Source organism: Falco rusticolus, chromosome 7 (assembly GCF_015220075.1).
Source record: "Falco rusticolus isolate bFalRus1 chromosome 7, bFalRus1.pri, whole genome shotgun sequence".
Classification (NCBI taxonomy): Eukaryota; Metazoa; Chordata; class Aves; order Falconiformes; family Falconidae; genus Falco; species Falco rusticolus.
Genome location: NC_051193.1, coordinates 61,680,671 through 61,701,101, shown reverse-complemented (window position 1 = coordinate 61,701,101; position 20,431 = coordinate 61,680,671). Strand labels below are relative to the sequence as shown.

At 40.7% G+C, this 20,431-nt stretch overlaps 1 protein-coding gene across 2 annotated transcripts in view; it reads right to left on the bottom strand.

Annotated features, from left to right (window-relative positions):
* The window catches only part of LOC119151799 (protein only RNase P catalytic subunit), a 53,742-nt gene that overhangs the window by 30,595 nt on the left and 2,716 nt on the right, over positions 1-20,431 (bottom strand). For both annotated transcript variants that reach the window (XM_037396129.1, XM_037396128.1), the window contains exons 3-4: positions 18,757-18,804; positions 13,559-13,691 (exon numbers count right to left, since the gene is read on the bottom strand). In XM_037396129.1, coding sequence (XP_037252026.1) covers positions 13,559-13,691; positions 18,757-18,804 — 181 coding nt within the window. The remainder of the gene's footprint in view (positions 1-13,558; positions 13,692-18,756; positions 18,805-20,431) is intronic.

Genomic DNA, 20,431 nt, shown 5'->3' with positions numbered 1-20,431 from the left:
TTGCTTACACATGCGGCCGTTGCTTTTGCTTTATTAAACTGCCTTTACCTTGACCCACGAGATTCTTCCGTCTTATTTTCTTGCCCTCCCCCTGTTCTGCTTAGGAGGGCAGTGATAGAGCGGCTTGGTGGGTACCTGGCATCCAGCCAAGGTCAACCCACTACAAAGAAAGCAAGCATACAATTCAAAGGATGTTGATCTTTCAAAGATCAGGATTTGCCTGGATTTTATGCAGATGTTACTTACAGCCACAGTAATGAAGAGATGATTCACTCACAATTCTCTAAATATATTTCCCTCACCGGTCAATTGTAAGAAGACATTGAAGATCTTCTTTATAAGCAATAAAAGAAGTATAGCACAGCTACAGCTTCAAGAGAAGCCAGACACAATAATCATCAATGCAGTACAATGACAACATGAAGGTTGGTTTAGGCAAAAAGACGACAGCTATTCACACAGGCTTCTCCTTCCAAACAGAGAATGCAACATGTGATTTACATACAACCCTGAGTATGCTGCAGGAATGTTTACATGGAAACACACAGCTGAATACAAGGGGCACTTCTGCTGAATCCCTTCAACACACCAAGTAGCAAAATGTATCTCTCTCTGGGTCATAGCACCAAACCAAACACTGCAAACCTTATACTCATTTCTAACTTTTTCTGTCCAGGTTCACCTCAAAGTTTCTGAAAGTCCATTGTCCCAGCCTCAGAAATGCTACTCAAACTCACTTCAACAGACTTGGCAACTGAAGGGACAAAACTTTAAAAACACATTCAGCATTGCTCATTGACATGACCCTCTTAATGCTCAGGAGCCACAGAGAAGTGCTGTAATACAGCAAGGCTGCTACCTCACTGCAAGACTTCCCCCAGCATCCCACGCACCGCGTGAACACGCCTCCCTACAGCAGGAACAATCACAATGCAGCACGGTGCTCACGAGGCGCCAGTGATATCCTGTTTCACATCACATACAAAAGAAAAGGGAATTTAAAAAACTCCCACCTGATTTCATTCATTGCCTAGCTGGGAAAACAGGGGAATGCCAACTACACAACCATTAGAAAGGATTCACCGCAACTTCTACTAAGAAAACTTATCTTTGCAAATGGACACCACGCTGACTAAATTGATTTGGAAGTAAGGACTGGCCATAACAAACCCACAATGGAATTTATCTTGACATGAAGAAGTAAAGACATTTAAATTATTTTTTTATTTAACCACTAGCATGTGGGTGTCTCCAGTCCATTTGTATCTCAGCAAAAGCACAAAAAGAGTCTCACATTTTTCTGGTATTCCACATCAGCTAGATGACTCATGCACTATTTCACCATCATTTTGTATTGTTATGTACTGGTGCTGCCACAGAAAGAACAGAAAGAGTGTTCCTACCTTCCCCCTTCCCTCAGCCAGCCATTCCTAGCCTTGCCCCCTCCACCTATGCACACACGTTTGCTGGCACAAGGAGAAAGACTGAAAAGGACCAACTAAGCCCATGTGAACTGAGCCAACGTAACAGTCTTCAGCCAGCACCACTCCCCCTGCTCAGGCTACAGCTCAGAGGCTTGTCCTGGCATGAAAATGCAGCCAGGACATGGAAGGAGACTGGGAGCAGGTGAGACTACTGGGATCGCCTTTTCCCATACATAGCCCTGACTATCCTAATGGACGGGATTGTGAAACTACAACATCTTACGACATTTATCTCTCAACCTGGCACACAGCAGCAAAACAAGAGCTAGAGGTTGGTTTTAAAAAAACAGAAGTATAGGAATTATTGTTTGAAAAAGAAAGAAAAAAGACTGTTTTTGCTAATTTTTTTAATTAATGGTTTAAAATAACTTTTTTTTTAAAAAAAAGTGTGACCTCAAGACTTCAGCTCTGGCTTACACAGCCAATAATATTTGAAATTGCAGCAGTAATAAACCTGAAAATAGGACTCTTCTGTAAGAGTATTAATACATTTCAACTTCTGTAAACACATTTATAAAAGAAATGTATGTCTTTCTTCTGATACCAGTATGCACACAGAATACAAGCCTTAAAAGCACAACAAAAATGAGGGAAGGACTTAATTATTAGTATTTGCAGATTTACCATGTTAAATATGATAACAGAAATCAACAGTACAATTGAAGACCAAACAAAGAAAACATATCTAAACAAGCATGTCCTTTGATAAGAGCAATAAGAAGAACACTGTGAAATAATTTTAATGTCTATAACAGATCTAAGGGTATGACAAGCTTCAGAACACAGAAAGCTTAGATCACCTGAGCATTTTTCTCTGCAAGTCTACATAGGAAATGTGTTGGTGTTTAGAAATAAAAATCATGGTATTGCTCAAATTCAACAATCCAAAATGTCTACTGATATAAATGCCAAAAACCAAAGTAGTATAACATACAATGGAGATACATGAGCAAATCCAAAGAGGATTTTTAATATAAGAAAGGCTATTATGTTCATGCCATAATATGGAATTTGAAAAAAAGGAGGAAAAAAAAAAAAACAACCAGAAGAAAAACCCTATCAAAACCTATTAATATTGCTGTGGAAAGGGCTTCTTGTCACTTCTGAACAACAAAGTTTATGCCCACTCATCAGGAACAGTGGGGAGACACTAATGTCAAATTAAAAAGTGCAAAAATACAGTATTCAACATACATTGTTTCGAGAAGCATTCACAATAGTTTAAGCTTTGTACAACAGAAAAAGCAGTGCTTCCCCTCTCCACATTAAATGACAACACACTCAAGTGCAAGGAAAGAGCAAATTCTAATTAAGACAATATTATACTGCACTTAAGTATTATGCAACTACCCTTATTATCAAACCTGGTGTTTTTCAACACCATAAAAGCAGCTTTTAGAGAAGTGAAAACATTCACTTTTTCATAGTTTCATAAAATACGAAGTGATGGGGGTTGCTTTGTTTTCAGCAATGTTTCTTGGTACCAGAAGAAAAACACAGGAATGAGCACAGAGTGTGAGAAATAAAATTCAGCTGTCAAACTGAAATCCAGCCAACTTTTTTTAAGGCGCCTTGCTGGAGCACTCTTGAATCTGTTTGTTGCTATGCCTAAAGGGTTTGAATATTTCCCCCACAGTTTCAAAGCTTGGAAATCCCCTTCAAACCCTTATAAGCAAGAAGGCTTTTCTCAGTATCTGTATGGTAACACTTTGTACTCTGGATTGCACACAAATTGTTTGCTCTGTTAAATGCTTCTGGAGTTAACAAATAACCCAGGAGTCACAAACTCCTGCGTCTGTAGCTTTCAGAGATACCATCACAAACAGGAAGGTAGTTGCAGGCACATTGACAACCTGGCTGAGATGTGCTCTGTGTTGCCTGTTCTTAAACCTCTGTCAACACCAGGCAGTGTTGTTGCAGGACTTGTTCCTGCCTGCTTACATCAGACAGCAGAAGGTCAGTCACAAGGGCAATGCAAAACTTGGACCTCAACAATTCAGGCAGCACATTTAACATGGAGGGAAGAACAACCAGTTCGTGCTGCTGCCCTCATCTTTGCGAGGTTGCCACTGTAAGTACAAGAGTATAGAAATGGACCATACCAAGCTTTCTTTTAAAACAAACAAACAAAAACCTTGCAAAGGCAGAAACATTTTGATTACACAGTGCTTTTTTTTCATCTTAGGGCAAACCACCTAAGAGAATGCTAAACCAGGAAAAGACTGACTTGAGTGCTTAAATACAATGTTAACGGGCATTATAGAAAGACAGTGGAATAACACAAAAGCAATGCATCACAAACTTTGTAGAAAAGACAGTGTCCCAAGTGAGGTAGACTAGCACTCAAGACAGTCCATAACATCCATGTGGAAAAATGCAACACTATTACCAGACAGCCAGATATACCTCCATGCTTCTTTCTCTGCTATGCTGGTACAGATGTTTGAAGCAAATCTGAACAAGGAACTGATTTGGCTGAAAAAAACACCCACAAGTAAACAAAACATTATTTTGTCAGCTAGGTTTGTGCCCCGCTTACCATGGGCTGTGCTCACTTGTTTCCTGGCACACTTGCAGGGGCCAAAGCGGGCAGGAACGAACAGCTGGCAGGATGCTGAGGCTAGTTATGCTAGTTTAAACACCACACTGCCACCAAATGCTTATGTTAACTAATACTTGCAATTTCAACAGAAACAGCAACTGTTCTGGGGGACTGAATGGCATTACATGTTTTGCCCTATTTTAATATTTCTAGAAACATTTCAGAAAATTATAAATCTATGCATCCAGCATCTGTACACTAATACGGTTGAAATGAACACTAAAAATTGTGCAAACCCTCTGGAATAATACGATCTGGTAGCATTTAATGCGCACCTTTTGCAGAAGAGCATCTCTAAAAATTATCTTCTTGTGTCAATGAAAAAGTAGGTAAAATAGAACCAGATGACATTAATTAGATTTTCAGAAAAACCTAACACAAGACTTCATAACAAGCTACTAAAACACTGTATAAGCAAAAAAAGGCAGAAAAGAAGAAAACAAATGGTCATACTAAAAAATTCACAGCATCTTTCAAAGTTCTGTACTAATTCTCAGATATATGAAATATTTTACAGATATTTAGGAAAGGAGATGGCACAGAAGAAGCCAAACCAGTGACTAATACAAAACCAAATTAAACTGAGCATCAGAAAGATGAAACAATGTATAGTATAGGAAGAAAGCGCACTTATATTTTACAGATTTCTGGAGAAACTGTATCAACTTAAATGATCCTAAGAAATAAGGCACTGGATAGATAACATGAAATTATTATAACTTGTTAAGCTATTCTAATTATCACAAATCATAATGAAGCCCTATATTAGACAATTCCACATAGGCCTCTGCAGCAAAAGAAGAACCTGTTTGACCACAGCCGGAGACCAGCTCCTCAACTTACAAGGAGCTTTGATAATGGACCAAAGGAACAAATGGTAAAGGACCACTCAATAATGCTTAAATTCCATAAGGTAACATTTCAAAGTGTCTTAAATCAACATGTGCTCACATTACTTTTACTTTAGAAGCATTATCACAGAACTTAGCAGTATTCAGAGACAGCGAACACTTAAAAAAAGGATGGCAGTATACACAGTCTGCATTATGTAAACACGTCTCAAGATCCTATTTAGTGGAATGCATGAGCTGCAAGTAAAGGACTATGTGTCCAAGAGGTTCCTGATAAAATAATCTCCTTAAAAATTAGCTACTTGGATAACTCAGATTAGTTTTATTCTTTAGTTAAAAGTTACTGTTCTGACTTCATGTTTATGGTCTTGTCTGCCTCTGTGATCAGCTAATGAACAGGAAAAAAGTATCGAGATATGCCATTCTTAAACCTCAGCGAAATCCTTCAATTTCTTTTATTTCTTTATATATTCTAGCTAATGTAAGGAAGATGCAGATCGAAGAAAAATCACTGCATCAACAAACCACATTTGTATTTTGCTTAGGAAGATCTTCAGATGATATACAGTGGAAACAAGGTTAGTAACTGTTTTTAACAAAGCAACTGGTGTTCAAATAAAATTAAGATTAGAACCAGATTTTTCTTACTTGATTGCACTAACTGGAATATAAAGACTGTATCATGTTAGGCGAGTTTCCAAACACAGAACTGACAAAATACAGTTTAAAAAAGACCGTGGAGGACTGCAAGGAGCTCTTGGCAAAAAGTCAAACAGAAGAATTTTACAGAATGTGGAAGGAACAGATCACTTGGGAGGAATATAGGGACATTGTCAGAATGTACAGGGAGGTGATGAGGAAGGCTGAGGCCTGTTTGGAATTAAATCTGGCAAGGCAGGTCAAGGACTGTATGAAGGGCTTCTTCAAGTACATCAGTAAGGAAATGATGACTAGGGAAAATGCAGGCCTGCTGCTGAATGAGGTGAGTGCCCTGGTAACAAAGGACACAGAGAAGGGGGAGTTACTGAATGCCTTCTTTGCTTCAGGCTTTACTGCCAAGGCCAGTCCTCAGGTTTCTCAAACCCTGGAGGCAAAAGAGGAAGTCCGGAGAAAGGAATATTTTCCCTTGGTCAAGAAGGATCAGGTTAGAAATCACCTAAGCAAACCAGACACCATAAATCCATAGACCCTGATGGGATGCACTGCCGAGTGGTGAGGGAGGTGGCAGATGTTATTGCTAAGCCACTCTCCATCATCTTTGAGATGTCATGGAGGACAAGAGAGGTACCTGAGAACTGGAGGAAAGCTGTTGGCATTCCAGTCTTCAAAAAGGGCAAGAAAGAGAGCCCAGGAAACTACAGGCTGGTCAGCCTCACCTCCATCCATGGAAATGTAATGATCCTAGAAGTCATCTCCAAACATGTGGAAGAAAAGGTTATCAGTAGCCACCATCGATCCACCAAGGGGAAACCACATCTGACCAACCAAATAGCCTTCTGTGATTGTATGACTGGCTGGGAAGATCAGGGAAGGGCAGTGGATGTTGTCTACCTTGACCTCAGCAAAGCTTTTGACAGTGCCTCCCACAATATCCTCATACATAAGCTCGAGAACTGTGGGTGAGATGGGTGGACAGTGAGGTGGATTGAGAACTGGCTGAATGGCAGAGCTCAGAGGGCTGCAGTCAATGGTGCAGAGTGCAGCTGGAGGCCTGTAGCTAGTGGCTTCCCCAGGGGTCAGTGCTGGGTCCAGTCTTGCCCAACTCACTCACCAGGGGCCTGGATGAAGGGGCAGAAGGTGCCCTCAGCCAGTTTGCTGATGATACAGAACTGGGAGGAGCGGCTGGTACCCCAGAGGCTGCGCTGCCATTCAGCGAGACCTGGGCAGGCTGGAGAGCTGGGCAGAGAGGGACCTGATGGAGTTCAGCAGAGGCCAGTGCAGGGTCCTGCCCCTGGGGAGGGACAGCCCCGTGCACCAGTATGGGCTGGGGGGGACCTGCTGGGGGGCAGCTCTGCGGGGAAGGACCTGGGAGCTCTGGTGGGCAGCAAGTTGCCCACGAGCCAGCAGTGTGCCCTGGTGGCCAAGAAGGCCAATGGGTCCCTGGGGGGCATTAGGAGGACCGTGGCCAGCAGGTCGAGGGAGGTGATCCTGCCCCTCTGCTCTGCCCTGGGGAGGTGCATCTGGAGTGCTGGGCCCAGTGCTGGGCTCCCCAGTTCTACAGGGACAGGGAACTACTGGAGAGGATCCAGCAGAGGCTACAGAGATGCTGAGGGGACTGGAGCATCTCCCTGATGAGGAAAGGCTGGGAGAGCTGGGCCTGTTCAGCCTGGAGAAGATGGAGAGGGGATCTTGTCACTGCCTACCAATATCTTAAGGGCGAGGGCCAAGAGGATGGAGCCAGGCTGGTTTCAGTGGTGCCCAGTGATGGACAAGGGGCAACGGGCACAAACTGCAACTCAGGAGGCTCCATCTGAATATGAGGAAAAACTTCTCTGAGGGTGACTGTGCCCTGGGACAGGCTGCCCAGAGAGGCTGTGGGGTCTCCTTCTCTGGGGACATTCAAAACCCACCTGGACACATCTCTGTGCAACCTGCTCTCGGTGAACCTGCTTTAGCAGGGGGTTGGACTAGATGATCTTCAGAGGTGCCCTCCAGCCCTGACCATTCTGTGATTCTGTGACAATAAAACAGGTTTAGACAGTGGATTGGAAGAAAGGAATATTCTTGTGTTGCACAGTGGCCTGATTTTACTGCACAACCATTTGATGGCAAAGGAGACCAAGTGACCTGAACAAAATCACAACTCATTTCTTGCTATATGAATCAAGAAAGGAGCGTGGACCACCCCAAAAGATCTGACTGAGCTCCAAGAAAGATTCTCTAACACTGAGGTAATTGAGGGAAAGAAATACACACTGAATTTATAATGTTTTCATCTAGATCTAATTCTTGCTGCTGAGGAAGCAGCTAAGTCTTTTATCCTCCTGCCAAAAGACTTTCTGTGCTTGTTTGCTTCCATTATCAGGAGCCTCTGGGGTAAGGGAAGATGCAAGAGAACCCTTAGAGAAATTCCAACTGCCTTTGTTTCTCACCACCCATTTCCAGTTCGGTCTCCCCTCTTCCCCTCCTTTTCCTTCCTCCCAAAAGTTCCCTCCTCTCTAGCAAATCATATCACAAGAGAAGTGTTAACATCCACCCTGAATTAAATGGAGACAGAAGGACAGAAATAAGCAGGAAAAAGGCTGCAGTTTGGGCTGCAGTGCTCTCAGACTCTGAGTACTCTGCTACTGCAATTGTCTCAACATCCATCATAAATCATTACGTGTCTTTTTTCTATGCTTACTTGACCCACAAGACTGAGCAGTGGATCAAGCTCTAAGGCTAGTGTTCTCTATAACCCCAAAACTAACTCTAGGTCTAGTCAAACCAGTGCTACTGAATCAAACCACAGCTAATCCTGAGCCCCACTCAGACCAGCTCTCCTCTGTCCTTCTGGATGTTACAAGATCTAGCAGCAAACCTGTTTTTTAAGGCAATGTAGGATTCTGCCCTACTGAATATTAACCCTATCCTGAGTCCAGTGGCCCATATTTAGCAGAGATCTGGAGGGGGAAAAGCTGTTCAACACTATCTGCAAATGTTGTCTCATCTTTGTAGGCTTCCCTAGACTTATGACCATACATCTTCATGATTCAGAAGTCTTCAAGCTTGATATCAGTGTATTTAATTCTAATTGCAATGCTAACCCTATCCTCACCTACAAGCTAATTATCCTTCCCATAACTAAAAATTTGCCACAAGGCAACAACGGACTTAGTCATGAATCTATTATTCTGCAAACCAAATAGAATTAAACTGTTCAGCAGCGGCTACTCTATAGTCAAACAACAGCTATAAACAAGTTTTTTGATGATTGTTGTTGCAGACTAGATAACACATTTGTCCTTACCAATGCCACCTCTAATTTAATGGTCTCGCCTAACCACAGCTGTATTAAGTGAGTGCTTCAAGTATTTTAACTCCCAAATATCAGTTCTTACCCTAGTCTTAACCATAGCCCAACACCAAAAGGCTGCCAATAAGCCCTTCATCTCCACTGGCATTAGCTCTCACTCAGTCTTAATGGACTTGTAAGACTCCCACAAGTTCTTTGGAGCACCTGCTGTCCAAAACACTAATCCCCAAACACCACGCTTTCAGGACTTTCTAAATTCAGCAATAACAGGTTCTTCCATCCTTGCCATCCTGAAACCCCAGCCTACCTACAAACCAGTAACTCACACCCATCCAAATATTAGTCATAACTTGCTCACCTAAACCAGCCTCAGCATTCATCCTACTCGTGGTCCTCCTAAAGGAGAGTAAGGAAAGAAGGGGGACAAAAAAAAAAAAAAAAAGTGTGGGGTGGGAGCTAGAGGGTGGGGAGCAAGCTCAGAAATCTCTACAATCTTGAAGCTTAGGTTTAGCCCTAATCCTAACTCTAACTACCGCTCACCACCCCTAACAGAAAGCTTTCAACCCACACTGGCACCAGAAAGGTTTTTCCGTCTTGCCAGCACAGTTCTTGCAGAAGCTAGCTCTGAATCCAAGTGCTGTCATTTTAAACCAAGCCTAGCAAAGTGACCTACCCTACCACAGAACAGACAACACAACTTTCAGACACTCCCACCTAAGAAGAAACCACAGGAATTATTCCTGCTTAAAATAGCCCCCATCCCAGTACAAGGGGCTTTGCAGCATTCAGCAACATGCCAGATTTTTGCACTCCTACAACAGAGGACACTTTACTGGGAATCTGATCCCTTTGCTGCAATGTGGCACATATCTGTGCTCCACAGGAGAAATTCCATCCAGCCTTCTCCTTCCTTCCACATTTCCTCCCTCAATGTTCTTTGCTCCCTGGCAGTGCCATGGAGGAGCTAATATATAAGGGAATAGAGACCGAGGAGCTAAACAGCACACACAGCCTGGGCTGTGGCACACACCATGCACACAGTATCAGCCGATAGCTGGGAAGGGGTTTTCTCCTCTTCAGCCCCTGCCTTCTCAGGAGACATAGCAGGCCTCACAGCATTAACCAGCTTTCTCTTTCAGCTCTGGCAAAGAAGCCATGACATCCAGGTGCATGATGGACAGCCACAATCATCCAGGCATCTCAGGGCAGGTAAGGGTAGCTCACCTTGGAAACCACTCAAGTGCAGGCAATTTAGCTGACTTTGACCACAAGATGAGAGTCAACAAAGCAAGTAGAAAAATGAGATCAAACTGGAAGTTGGGAGTGAAGGCTCTGACAGATGGGGGTGGGGCAGACTGTGTCAGACACAGTCTTGTTAAGAGTTTGGAGTACACAGGGTTTTTGAAAGTAATAAACTACTCCAGAACAGGAATGACATATACCCCACAGGGCTTTAGGGCAAATCATAGAGTCGGGAAACATGGACATGTGGAAGAAAACCCAAAGCTTTATAGAAAAGAAAAGGCACCAATCTAAAAGTAAGGGAGAGTGCTTTATTTTCAAGGCTCCTTGAAACAGCACAACCTCATTCAGTTACAAAAATAACACTGAGATGAATGGGTAACTTCCTCTTCCCCCTTCAGCCTCCTATATTCTAGAGGAATATGTAAAATCCCTTCACATCTAGTGTGGGGACTTTACGTGCCCACAAACCCATGTCTTCCTGCCTTCTTGACAGCACATACGTATCTCCTATGTGCCTCCTTCCCCCTGCACAGTCCTTTCAGGTTTATCAGGGTATGAAGTAGCCATGAAAGGCATGAAATTACTGCATTTGCTTATCTGAGAGAAATGCCTGGGAGCAGCTGCAACACAGAAGTCACCACAGCAAGTTGATTCTGTCTTTCAGCATACAAATTATATCAACTCAGGCTCAGTAGCATAGCTCCCAACTGAATGCTGTCAGAGTAAACAGGCATCCCACCGAAAACATCATACAGGCATCAGTACAAAAGGTGACAGTCTTGTTACAATTGTTTTCTTTCTACAGCAGTCTGCAATGTTGCAGCTTGCTATATTAGATCGTCATACGACATTCTAACAGGCCTTTCAGTAGTTATGCATAAAAGATCTGAATCAATGTTTATTCTTAATGTATAACAGGTATTTCCTTATCACAGATAATCAGGTTTATAGTTCATGCAAACCATCTTTTCAATGTATTTGTAAATAGTGTTCACTCTGACATACAAACTTAAGTTGTTTGATTTTCTTTCCTAAAACTAATTACAAAAAAGATTTTTTTTCATCATAGCACAACCAACTACTTTTGAGGAATCCTCAAACCCAAATCTTTGCTCCTATTTTTCTACACTGATCACATTTATTTGTAAGTGAGAAAAATAAAAAATAGAGCAACGATGGTGTCTGTTGCAAATGTAAGACAAAAGACTATTCCTAAATGGAGGAAGAAAAAAAGAAAGAAAAAAAAGATTCCAAATGCATTACATACTCAAGTTGAAACACTGTTGGAAAAAAGAATGTTTAGAGCTCAAAACAACTCAAACTGCTTCCCTGAATAATCATTTCATTGCAAGAAACACAGATGCACTAAAGAAAACTAGTTAGGAGAAAAGAAGGAATAGAAAACTAAAATGTTTTCTATTTGAATTGCGGCTACTACAGAAAAGTGACTGACTGGAAAATGGAAACTCCCCTGCTCAGATACACTTGCTTACATCCTATTTTCAGCCTCATCACCTAGTTTCCCCTCTGGAAAACCCTCACTGCAGGAGAATTCACACAGCCTGGCATACCCAAAATGGACAGCATATTTTCATCACCACATGTCTGCTTTCACAGCACAAAGCGACTAAAAAGTCCCAAATTTATTTCTGGAAACCTCTGACACATCACGACACTGTTTTGCCTCTACCCCCACATCCATGCTCAAAATTCACTGAGGGAGCAGATTTTAAGCTGTATGGCCAAGCGTAAACACACCAAGTTCATCTCCATTCAGCCTCTCAGTGACTGCCTCCTGATACAAAACTGGAACGAGGTCATCCTGAAACTAGCAAGTGGGTGGCACCAGAGCTGTACATGCGGAATTTCAGCTATCACATGGACTAACAAAATCTACTGACATCAAAATTTCAAATAATGTATTGAGTCTTTGTTTCATTAGATCGCATTCATTTGATCAATCAGGTTCTCAAACAGGAGTAACATCACTTGCACAGCTGCTCAGCTTGGGCATGAACGTCCTGTTACCCAGAACTCCCTTCCTAAATCTACCTGCCTTCAACTGCTACTGCTAATCTAGCCCTGTGTACTTGGCAAATTTGACATTTTCAAGCGAACAGTCACTACAGGGAATAGAAATGAAAGTTCACAGACTATACAGTTAACCAGTTAAGGAATTATAAAGTTTTCTTGGTTTGCTTCCTTTAATAAACCAACCTCAACCATAATTTTCACAAAGGCTTTCAGAGAACAGATAGAGGTAGTTGTACACTGTGTAATAAAACACATCCTTTTATTTACCTTACAATATTATAGAACACCAGCACCCATTAAATACTTAAACTTATTGCTACATTTTTAAGGATAATTTTATTCCTCTGTACGAATTACAGCTAGATCAGCCAAAAGTCCTGAACTGAGGAGAAAATCTGTGTGGAAATTAGATGTCTAAACAATAGGCTGCAGGTACTAGAAGCACCCCAACGTGAGCTGTTTCAGGTTTCTGTAACTGTTACACACGCACAATGTCTGCCTGCAGAAAGCCTGAAGAATTAAACCCAGCGTCCTCTTCCTTATTTGCTGAACTGGCGCAGAACTGAGGCAAATCAGCTGCAGCAGAGTGACACCTACGCTGCTAAGAGAAAAGCAAAACCACCCTGAGACGTGGTGTGGGCACCATCTAGCGGAGCTCAGCTTCCAGCTGCATCACTACTGCTGAACCCCTAATCTCTCCGCAAAGCGAGCAAGAAACAGAACTGTGACATATAGTGCCTGGGGATTGCACCCTACGTTTCCATTGACCTTTGAAAAGTTTGATACTCCTGACGTATACTCCAATTATATATACGAAAGCATAACTTTAAAAGTGAGAGTTAGTTGGCTGATTGGTTGGTTGTGAAAGCTGACTGAACAAAAGGGTAATTGGTTCTTTACTGATTCTGGCAAACAGCTGCCCAACTGAAAAAATCAAATATTCAGAATATGAATGCAAGTTTCAGATATGATACTGAATTTAAGAAATACCAGGACTTCTCTTTTTTGCAAGCTCAAAACACTAGATGTCTTATTTTGTTCTAGTTACTGGGGGTTTATTCCATACTTAAAATTTAGCTTTTTAAGGATCTAAAGATTTCCATACCTTTTAAAATTTTTAATATAAAAAAAACACACATGCATTTTAATTATTTCAGTATCCATTAAAGCTGTCTGAAAATATAAGAACAAAGACAATGTGAAAGAGGTCAAGATTTAAACCCATTTTATAAACACAACTGAAAAAGATACTGAAGTATTTGATGTATCTAATGGCCTACTAACATTTAAAGGAAAGAAAAAATGGTATGTGGTGTTTTCAAAGTACTTGACCATTAACTATATATTACCCTCCTAGTCAATGAACTTGACAGCGCACAAGACCTACCTGTGGGCTTGTTTTCCTGTAAGTGTCAGTTCCATGTATCACGTCCCTTATTATTCTTTCTCTGAGATTATTATAATCCTCTTCAGTAAGGTTACTATCCTCCAACTGATGGTTGCAAACCGGGCACTGTCCACTGTAATAACAGTGAAAGGAGAAAACAAAAGGATAAAGGCTTCTAAATAAGAAATACCTTAAATTTTACTAATTTATTGAGTGTGAGCACAATATTTTACAAGAATTCCAACACAGTACAATCATCAGAAAATTGGTTGTATTTTTTCTGGGATGCATCCAAAACCTGCTAAACTCACTAGAAATATTTTGATGTGATTTAGTGGGATCAGGATCAAAAATTTAACTCCAGAGATGTTGCAAGATTTAGTACTAAAACTCTGCATGAGAGCATGGAAAAAAAGAAAAAAAGAAAAAAGTATTTAAATATTCACCAACATTTATTTAGGCTTTGAGAGATCAGGGTTCGATTCTCAACATTACCACAGATTTCCATATCTCTAATATTTGGAAGTTTCCCTACTACACAGGAAATTCACCATGGATATATACAGCCCAGATCTCAATATAGGAAGGTGAATGCAGTTGCCCTGCCCTGGCCAGAATATATGCAGTAACTGTAGGCATACTAGTTGAAGATAGCAGGCAGACCATAGAGCCTTGGTCTAGCTGTAAGTGTTGTAAGAAAACACACCAGTAAAATGCTCCACTATTGTGCCACCAACTGCTCCTAAAAAAGCTAAATTATTTATGCCTGGTTTATCAAGATTAGGAATAACCAAACCTGCCATAGCTGTAGGAATAACCTCACCAAAAAGAAGGAAGGAAAGAAAGAAGGAAAAGGTAACATAAATCTGCTGTATGGTTGGAAAAGCAAATAATGAGGAAGACTGCCTTTGTGCCACTTGTCTCGCTATTAGACTTCCCCTTATTTCTAGGCTAAGACTGTTCAGATCTCTCAAAGGTGGTCAAAGTGAACAGACTGAGTGCATTGTGACTAAAACAGAAATACTGTTTGCTCTGAAAGCCCACAGCAACACTAAGTCACGCTGGCACTGCATGCCTGTATGATGCCCAGTTCCACCAGTGATTTTCCAGTATCAGGCTGACTGCACCCAAACAGCCAGTGGCTTTATATTGGTAACTCCTGGTAACTAACCACTAGTTTATTGCTAAGAAACTTCCGTTCCTGCTCTGTAGCACAGGCTAAATATCCTCACATGGATCTAGGAATGTGGACTGCTGCAGATGAAAAACCTCTACAGCTACAGTCAACCAATGCCATCATTTAGTGTTAATTTCCCAGAGCCAGAAACACCACTCCACCATGCACAGCCGTGTCAGCGACTGTACGATTCATGCAGCACCAGGACAGTTTCATTTATCTTTCACATCATCCACTTCTCAGTACTCTTAGTCTCCCTCTTGCAGGGCCAGCAGCTACGATAAGAATTGTGGTTCTACAAATCATATGTCGTTTTGTCTCTGACACATACAAGAACTCTCCACTAATCTGCATGTTTTTAACACTAAAAGAGATTGGATATCCATCATAAAAGATTACAGAATAGAACAATAGGGGGTGTGAAAAAAACAGACCTCAAACTCTTTAGAAGTTTCCTCAAGAAGAGTGCTAACATGTCATAGTAGATCCCAAAAAAACTTCCAGAACAGCACAAGTGAGGCAATGCTACAGAGAACACACAGATCCATGCCAGCCAAGAGGCACAACTTTTTGTCTAACCAACTTAGTGCTACAAAAACTCCCCAGCACAGGAAAAGGCCATTAAAACAAACCACAACCGTGAGAACCACATCAGCTGCTATGAGTTGGGTTTTTGTTCCTACAGCCTGCTAGCACAGCACATGCATAATTTCAGGATGCAAAACAAGACAGGACTAACTTCCTTGGCCACCTCTGGATTTTTGTATGATCCCCCAGAACAGTATCTTGAGAGAAAGAAAAAAACACATTTTTGTAGTATCTCACCTTTTCTGTTGTTTCATGTTCCACAGCCACAACCTCTGTCCTAACACATCATCTGAAGGAAATACAACTGGAACTGTCATCACTTCCATACCCCACTTGTTCATCCTTTCTTTATTGCCTCTCCCATTAGCCCCTATCAGCTAAACACCTAACCAATACAATGCACAATTCCATACCCAGGTCAAAAATGTATGTCATGCATCACTACCATGAACCTCTGGGCCCACCACAGAACCAGTGTGCAAGGTGGGGTAACAGTGGAGGACTGAGACAAAACAACCTGCATCTCTGTGCTTGAATTGCAAACTACATGAACCTCTTTTTTTTCCCCCTGCTACAAACTTAACTGAAGGTTTTGCAGGTACTTTCTAATGACAAACCAATGACCTACAAATATACACAGACTTCATGGGTAGACTTGTTGACTTGCACCTCTGATTGTGGGTTAAACCTAGAAACTACATGAATAAGGAAAAAGAAATAGTCAAATAGGACATCAACATACACTACGGACATTCACAGTCAGTCTTGTCTGTTCTCAAGCCCTTCTGCAACAACATTAGACATGAGATCCAGCTTGTATCTTCATAACCAGACTGGACACTCCAGTCATAGTACCAAGAAAATAAGCAGAATCTAGTAGCTTCTCCAACAGGCAATAAAATGACACTTAGTCTGAATGGGTCTTTGGTTCTTCCTGACTCCCGAACAATGACTTTTTTGCCACTTGCTCCCACTTAAGCTTCTCTTACATGCAGGGTATGTTGTTGAAGTTTCACTTTTTTCCTTTCTGTCTTGCTCTGTTCAGAAGCCTATATTGACCCAGCTGGGCATAGTTTGAACGGAAGGAGTAACCACTCTTCTCTAAATCCATCCAAGTATCTTATTTTCACAAGCACAATCTCAGAACTGAATCACAGGATTTGAGCTTTAAGTATTAAAATGGAACAAGTTATTCTCCCCAGCTGTCTCCACAGAGATATCCTAGAGATGCCAAAGCCAAGCTGTAATTTTCTAAAACCATGGCAATCAGAAATGTTAAATTCTCCCAATTCTCTAGTATACATTAATGCACATTCCAAAAGCCAAGACTGCATTAATTGCAATGCTGACAGTGCATTTACTAAATCAAAAAAGTTACTCGTGGAATTCCAACAATGGACATTCAGTGCTGCATACAAACAATACGCTCCAGGGGCTCAAGCCACTGTGACTACTGCAGGCTTGGCTTACATATTAATATAAGCAATGAGACTGACTGCTCATATAGCTGTAAAGTTACCATTAAATATATCTAATTGCATTAAGGAACTTCACAGTTTGGTAACAGAGAAGGCCTAATGAACTGTCACAAGACTATTTCAAAATCATTAAGCCTAAAGTTTAAGGACCTGTCCCATAGTTAATGTAGATCCTTCTGCAACTACCACTTTCCGATTACTTGACAAAAACAAATCTCCCCACACCCCAACAAGTCAACCCACCCCAACCTATCAACAAGCAAAGCTCCTGAAGCCAGTTTCTTCTTGTGCAATTGCAATGTGGATGCCCAAAGGGACCAGAGGCAAAACAGGCAAAAGAAACACTCATCATCTTGCAAGACTGGGCAAGTCTAATTGCTGCTTTTTTGCAACCATACCTTTCAAATTACCTTGCAAATTTTGTAACTTCTGATTGATCATTTTAGGATTTCATGCAAAGAAATTCCCACACAGAAGCCTTTCACCTCTGCAGGATATACAGCTGTGCTTACAGCTACCTGACAATTTAACTACATTTTTGAAGGACTACTTTTCTGAGATAGATTTGGAGTATCATGGCACCTACATACCAAGCGTGAAGTCACACATGCTACAGTAGTTTGAACATAGGCCCAAAAACTTGAGCTGCAGCTTTCTATAGCTGACCTTGGAAATCCAAAGCTTTTGTAACTCTCAATTTAAAATGGTCCTCAAACGTCAAGGTTTGTATGCAGGGGTTTCAAGCTTCTAATTATCACAGCTCAAAGAAGCTAGGAGCTCAGTGCTAGATAAAGAAGAAAATATCCTGGATATAAGCATCTGAGATATAACTGCCAGTATTTATACAAAATTAGAATAACCTATGAATAAGCCTAATAAATTGTCAAACTCACTTAGGAAAACATAGTTCTGGATTTTTTTAAACTCAAGACTCACGTTTTAAGACATCAGTTATGCCAACTACAAAGATGAGTCTAGTAACAAACACCACATGAGTTTCAGAGATACCTTAAGGCCTTTGTCCTTAGTTTACAGACAGCGAGACAACAAGCTACCTCTTATCCAAGCCAATCAACTTTAGAATCTTAAAACTCTAAAGGCTGAAAAAAAGTTGTCTAGAATTTGGTGAATTATAATACAGTACAGTAACAACACACACGTATTAATAATCAATTTTACGGTGAACGACCCTTACTCTTAGGGCAGTGATTTATGCTGTTCTTTCATAGACTTCAAAGCAACAGACTCTACTTGTGCTTTTACTTCAGACTATGCATCATGGTGTATTTTTATAAACCAACAAAAAACCCCAATAATCCATTGGAGACCTTCTTATAATTAATACATTTATAGTTGCCAAATTGCTACAAAAACAAAGAACCAGGTTTCAGATAGATTAACATTTAATATAGGAATTTACAGGCATTAAGAAAACTGTGCTGTAATAGAAACACATACCCAAGTTATCCCTGTGAAAATCTAACATAAGAATTATCTTGTCTTCTCTAAAAATCAGGTGGGAAGGGAGAACCCTCCCATCTGTACGAATTAACTGCAATATGTGAACAGTACCAATTTTCAAGAAGGCATCCATTTACACTTCGAAACTGCTTTGTTAAATATGTTAAACAATGGTATTATAAAGCCAAGCAAAAAAGTAAGTCTTTAATTCCTAAACAGTAAAATGGCAGCTCTTACTTTTCCCTGTGTTTTTCTGCCTTGGCCCTGCTTAGCCTAACTCCTTTCCAAATCTGCATGTTGGGTCTTGTTTAATGCACAAGAATGAGTTGGAAACTGGAGTTTGGGAAATCGTACGTTCACAACAAAGGTTCGTATCCTCAAGAATTAAAATATTTTCTTATATAAGGGAAGCTGTTCTTTACATTTATGAAATAAGAGTTCAAGATAGTGAGGTGCTGTCTTGATTATTCTTTTAAATAAAGTGTTGCATTTACCTGTCTTTAATGTTGGTCAGGTGTCCTCTCCACTTCCCTCCTGGTATGCTAGTATGTACAGAGGGAAAGATAAAAACATCAGATTCATATTTAACAATACCTGAATAACAGATTAAGAATTATTCTATTTTGGTCAACATTTAGAAGTAAAAGACCAATTATCTACCCTGCAAAGAAAGCATAAAAAGATTCATATATAATTTATCAACGCCCAAAAATATTATATAAAGAACCAGCATTTAACAACATGCAGAGAACTAATACCATCAACCTCCCCAATTTATGTTGTCCTCAAATATTAAGAACCATACAAATAAAGAGGCCACATTGACAATTTTTAACTTGCTGTCCTACATACATAAACCACCTCACAAACCAGATGGTAAAGCAGGAATCAAGATTTCTATGCAGGTGTCATCCTGAGAGATTAAGAAAAATATGCTCATATCAAAATGAGCTGCATTGAGACTTTTTGACTCCACATCATTATCAGCACCATCACCATCATCGTGCTGGAGTAAACATTCCTTTTTACCCACAAAATCCAAACCAGAATAGGTTACAAAATAGGAATACCTATGCCTACATGCAACTGCAGACACTTCTCCCTTTGCCACTGCATTTATTATCATAGGCTGCACACACAGGCTGCGGACTTTAGAATAACCATCCTGCTTCTGCCCTCCTTTCGCATCCCTCATGCTGACACATAATGGTTCTTTTCTTATAAAGACAACAGGCAACAGAAAAATACCGTGATTCTTTGTTGCACACTCAGATCTCTATTGAATCTGGCTTTATGCACTAGTACAAGTCAGTGCTGGTCTGCTCTTCAGAAGAATTTTTTAAACTAACACCTATTCAGTTACACTCACAAGGCACACTTCTGTGCATACTGTACCATCAGTTTCCTTTGTCAGGAAAAGTTACCTCCCAATCTGCATCATCTTTGCAAAACTAACAGTGCTAGAAGTTATCAGATTCTATTTCTTTTTGGGAACTCCATGTAAATTGCTTATTTATTTTCAACACCAGCATATACCACTTCAGCACTAGCAACTGGAACACAAGTAAAACAGCATTTTTTACAAGTTCACAGATAAAAGCCAAACAGCTAACTGATCACCTAGTTTCATTCCCCTATTACAGACTTTGTTTCTTCTTCATGTTTGAAACCCCTTCCTTTAAGGAAAAGGCCAACATAGATCTAAAACATGAGTTTACTACAATCTTTCATGAATTGTTCCAACAGTCAAATGGTATTAAAGACACAAACAGGAGTTTGCCTAGCTTCAGCTTGCAGCACTGGTTTGCCACTATATACAAGCAATATATAGCTCTTCTACATACTCACTACCCCTGCAGTCTCCTTGCCAAGGTCTGTTTTATTACGTTGAGTTTCCTGCACATGCAGCACACACAAGTCCTTCTCTACTCAGTGGGAAAATAGCACCCCATGACAGATTTTCACCCACTAAACCAGTTCATCTTGACTGAAGCCTACTCTGCTCCCTAGCTGTTCCCAGGGAATAGCTAGGGGACAGCAGTATAACCTGTTCTAATAATGGTAGTGCGTTCCCACAGGCATATTTTCCATCCAGGAGGACTAACTTGTAAAAGGGATGAGTAGCTCACATAAATCAAAGTCAACAATTTAAAAAAAAAAATAAATCAT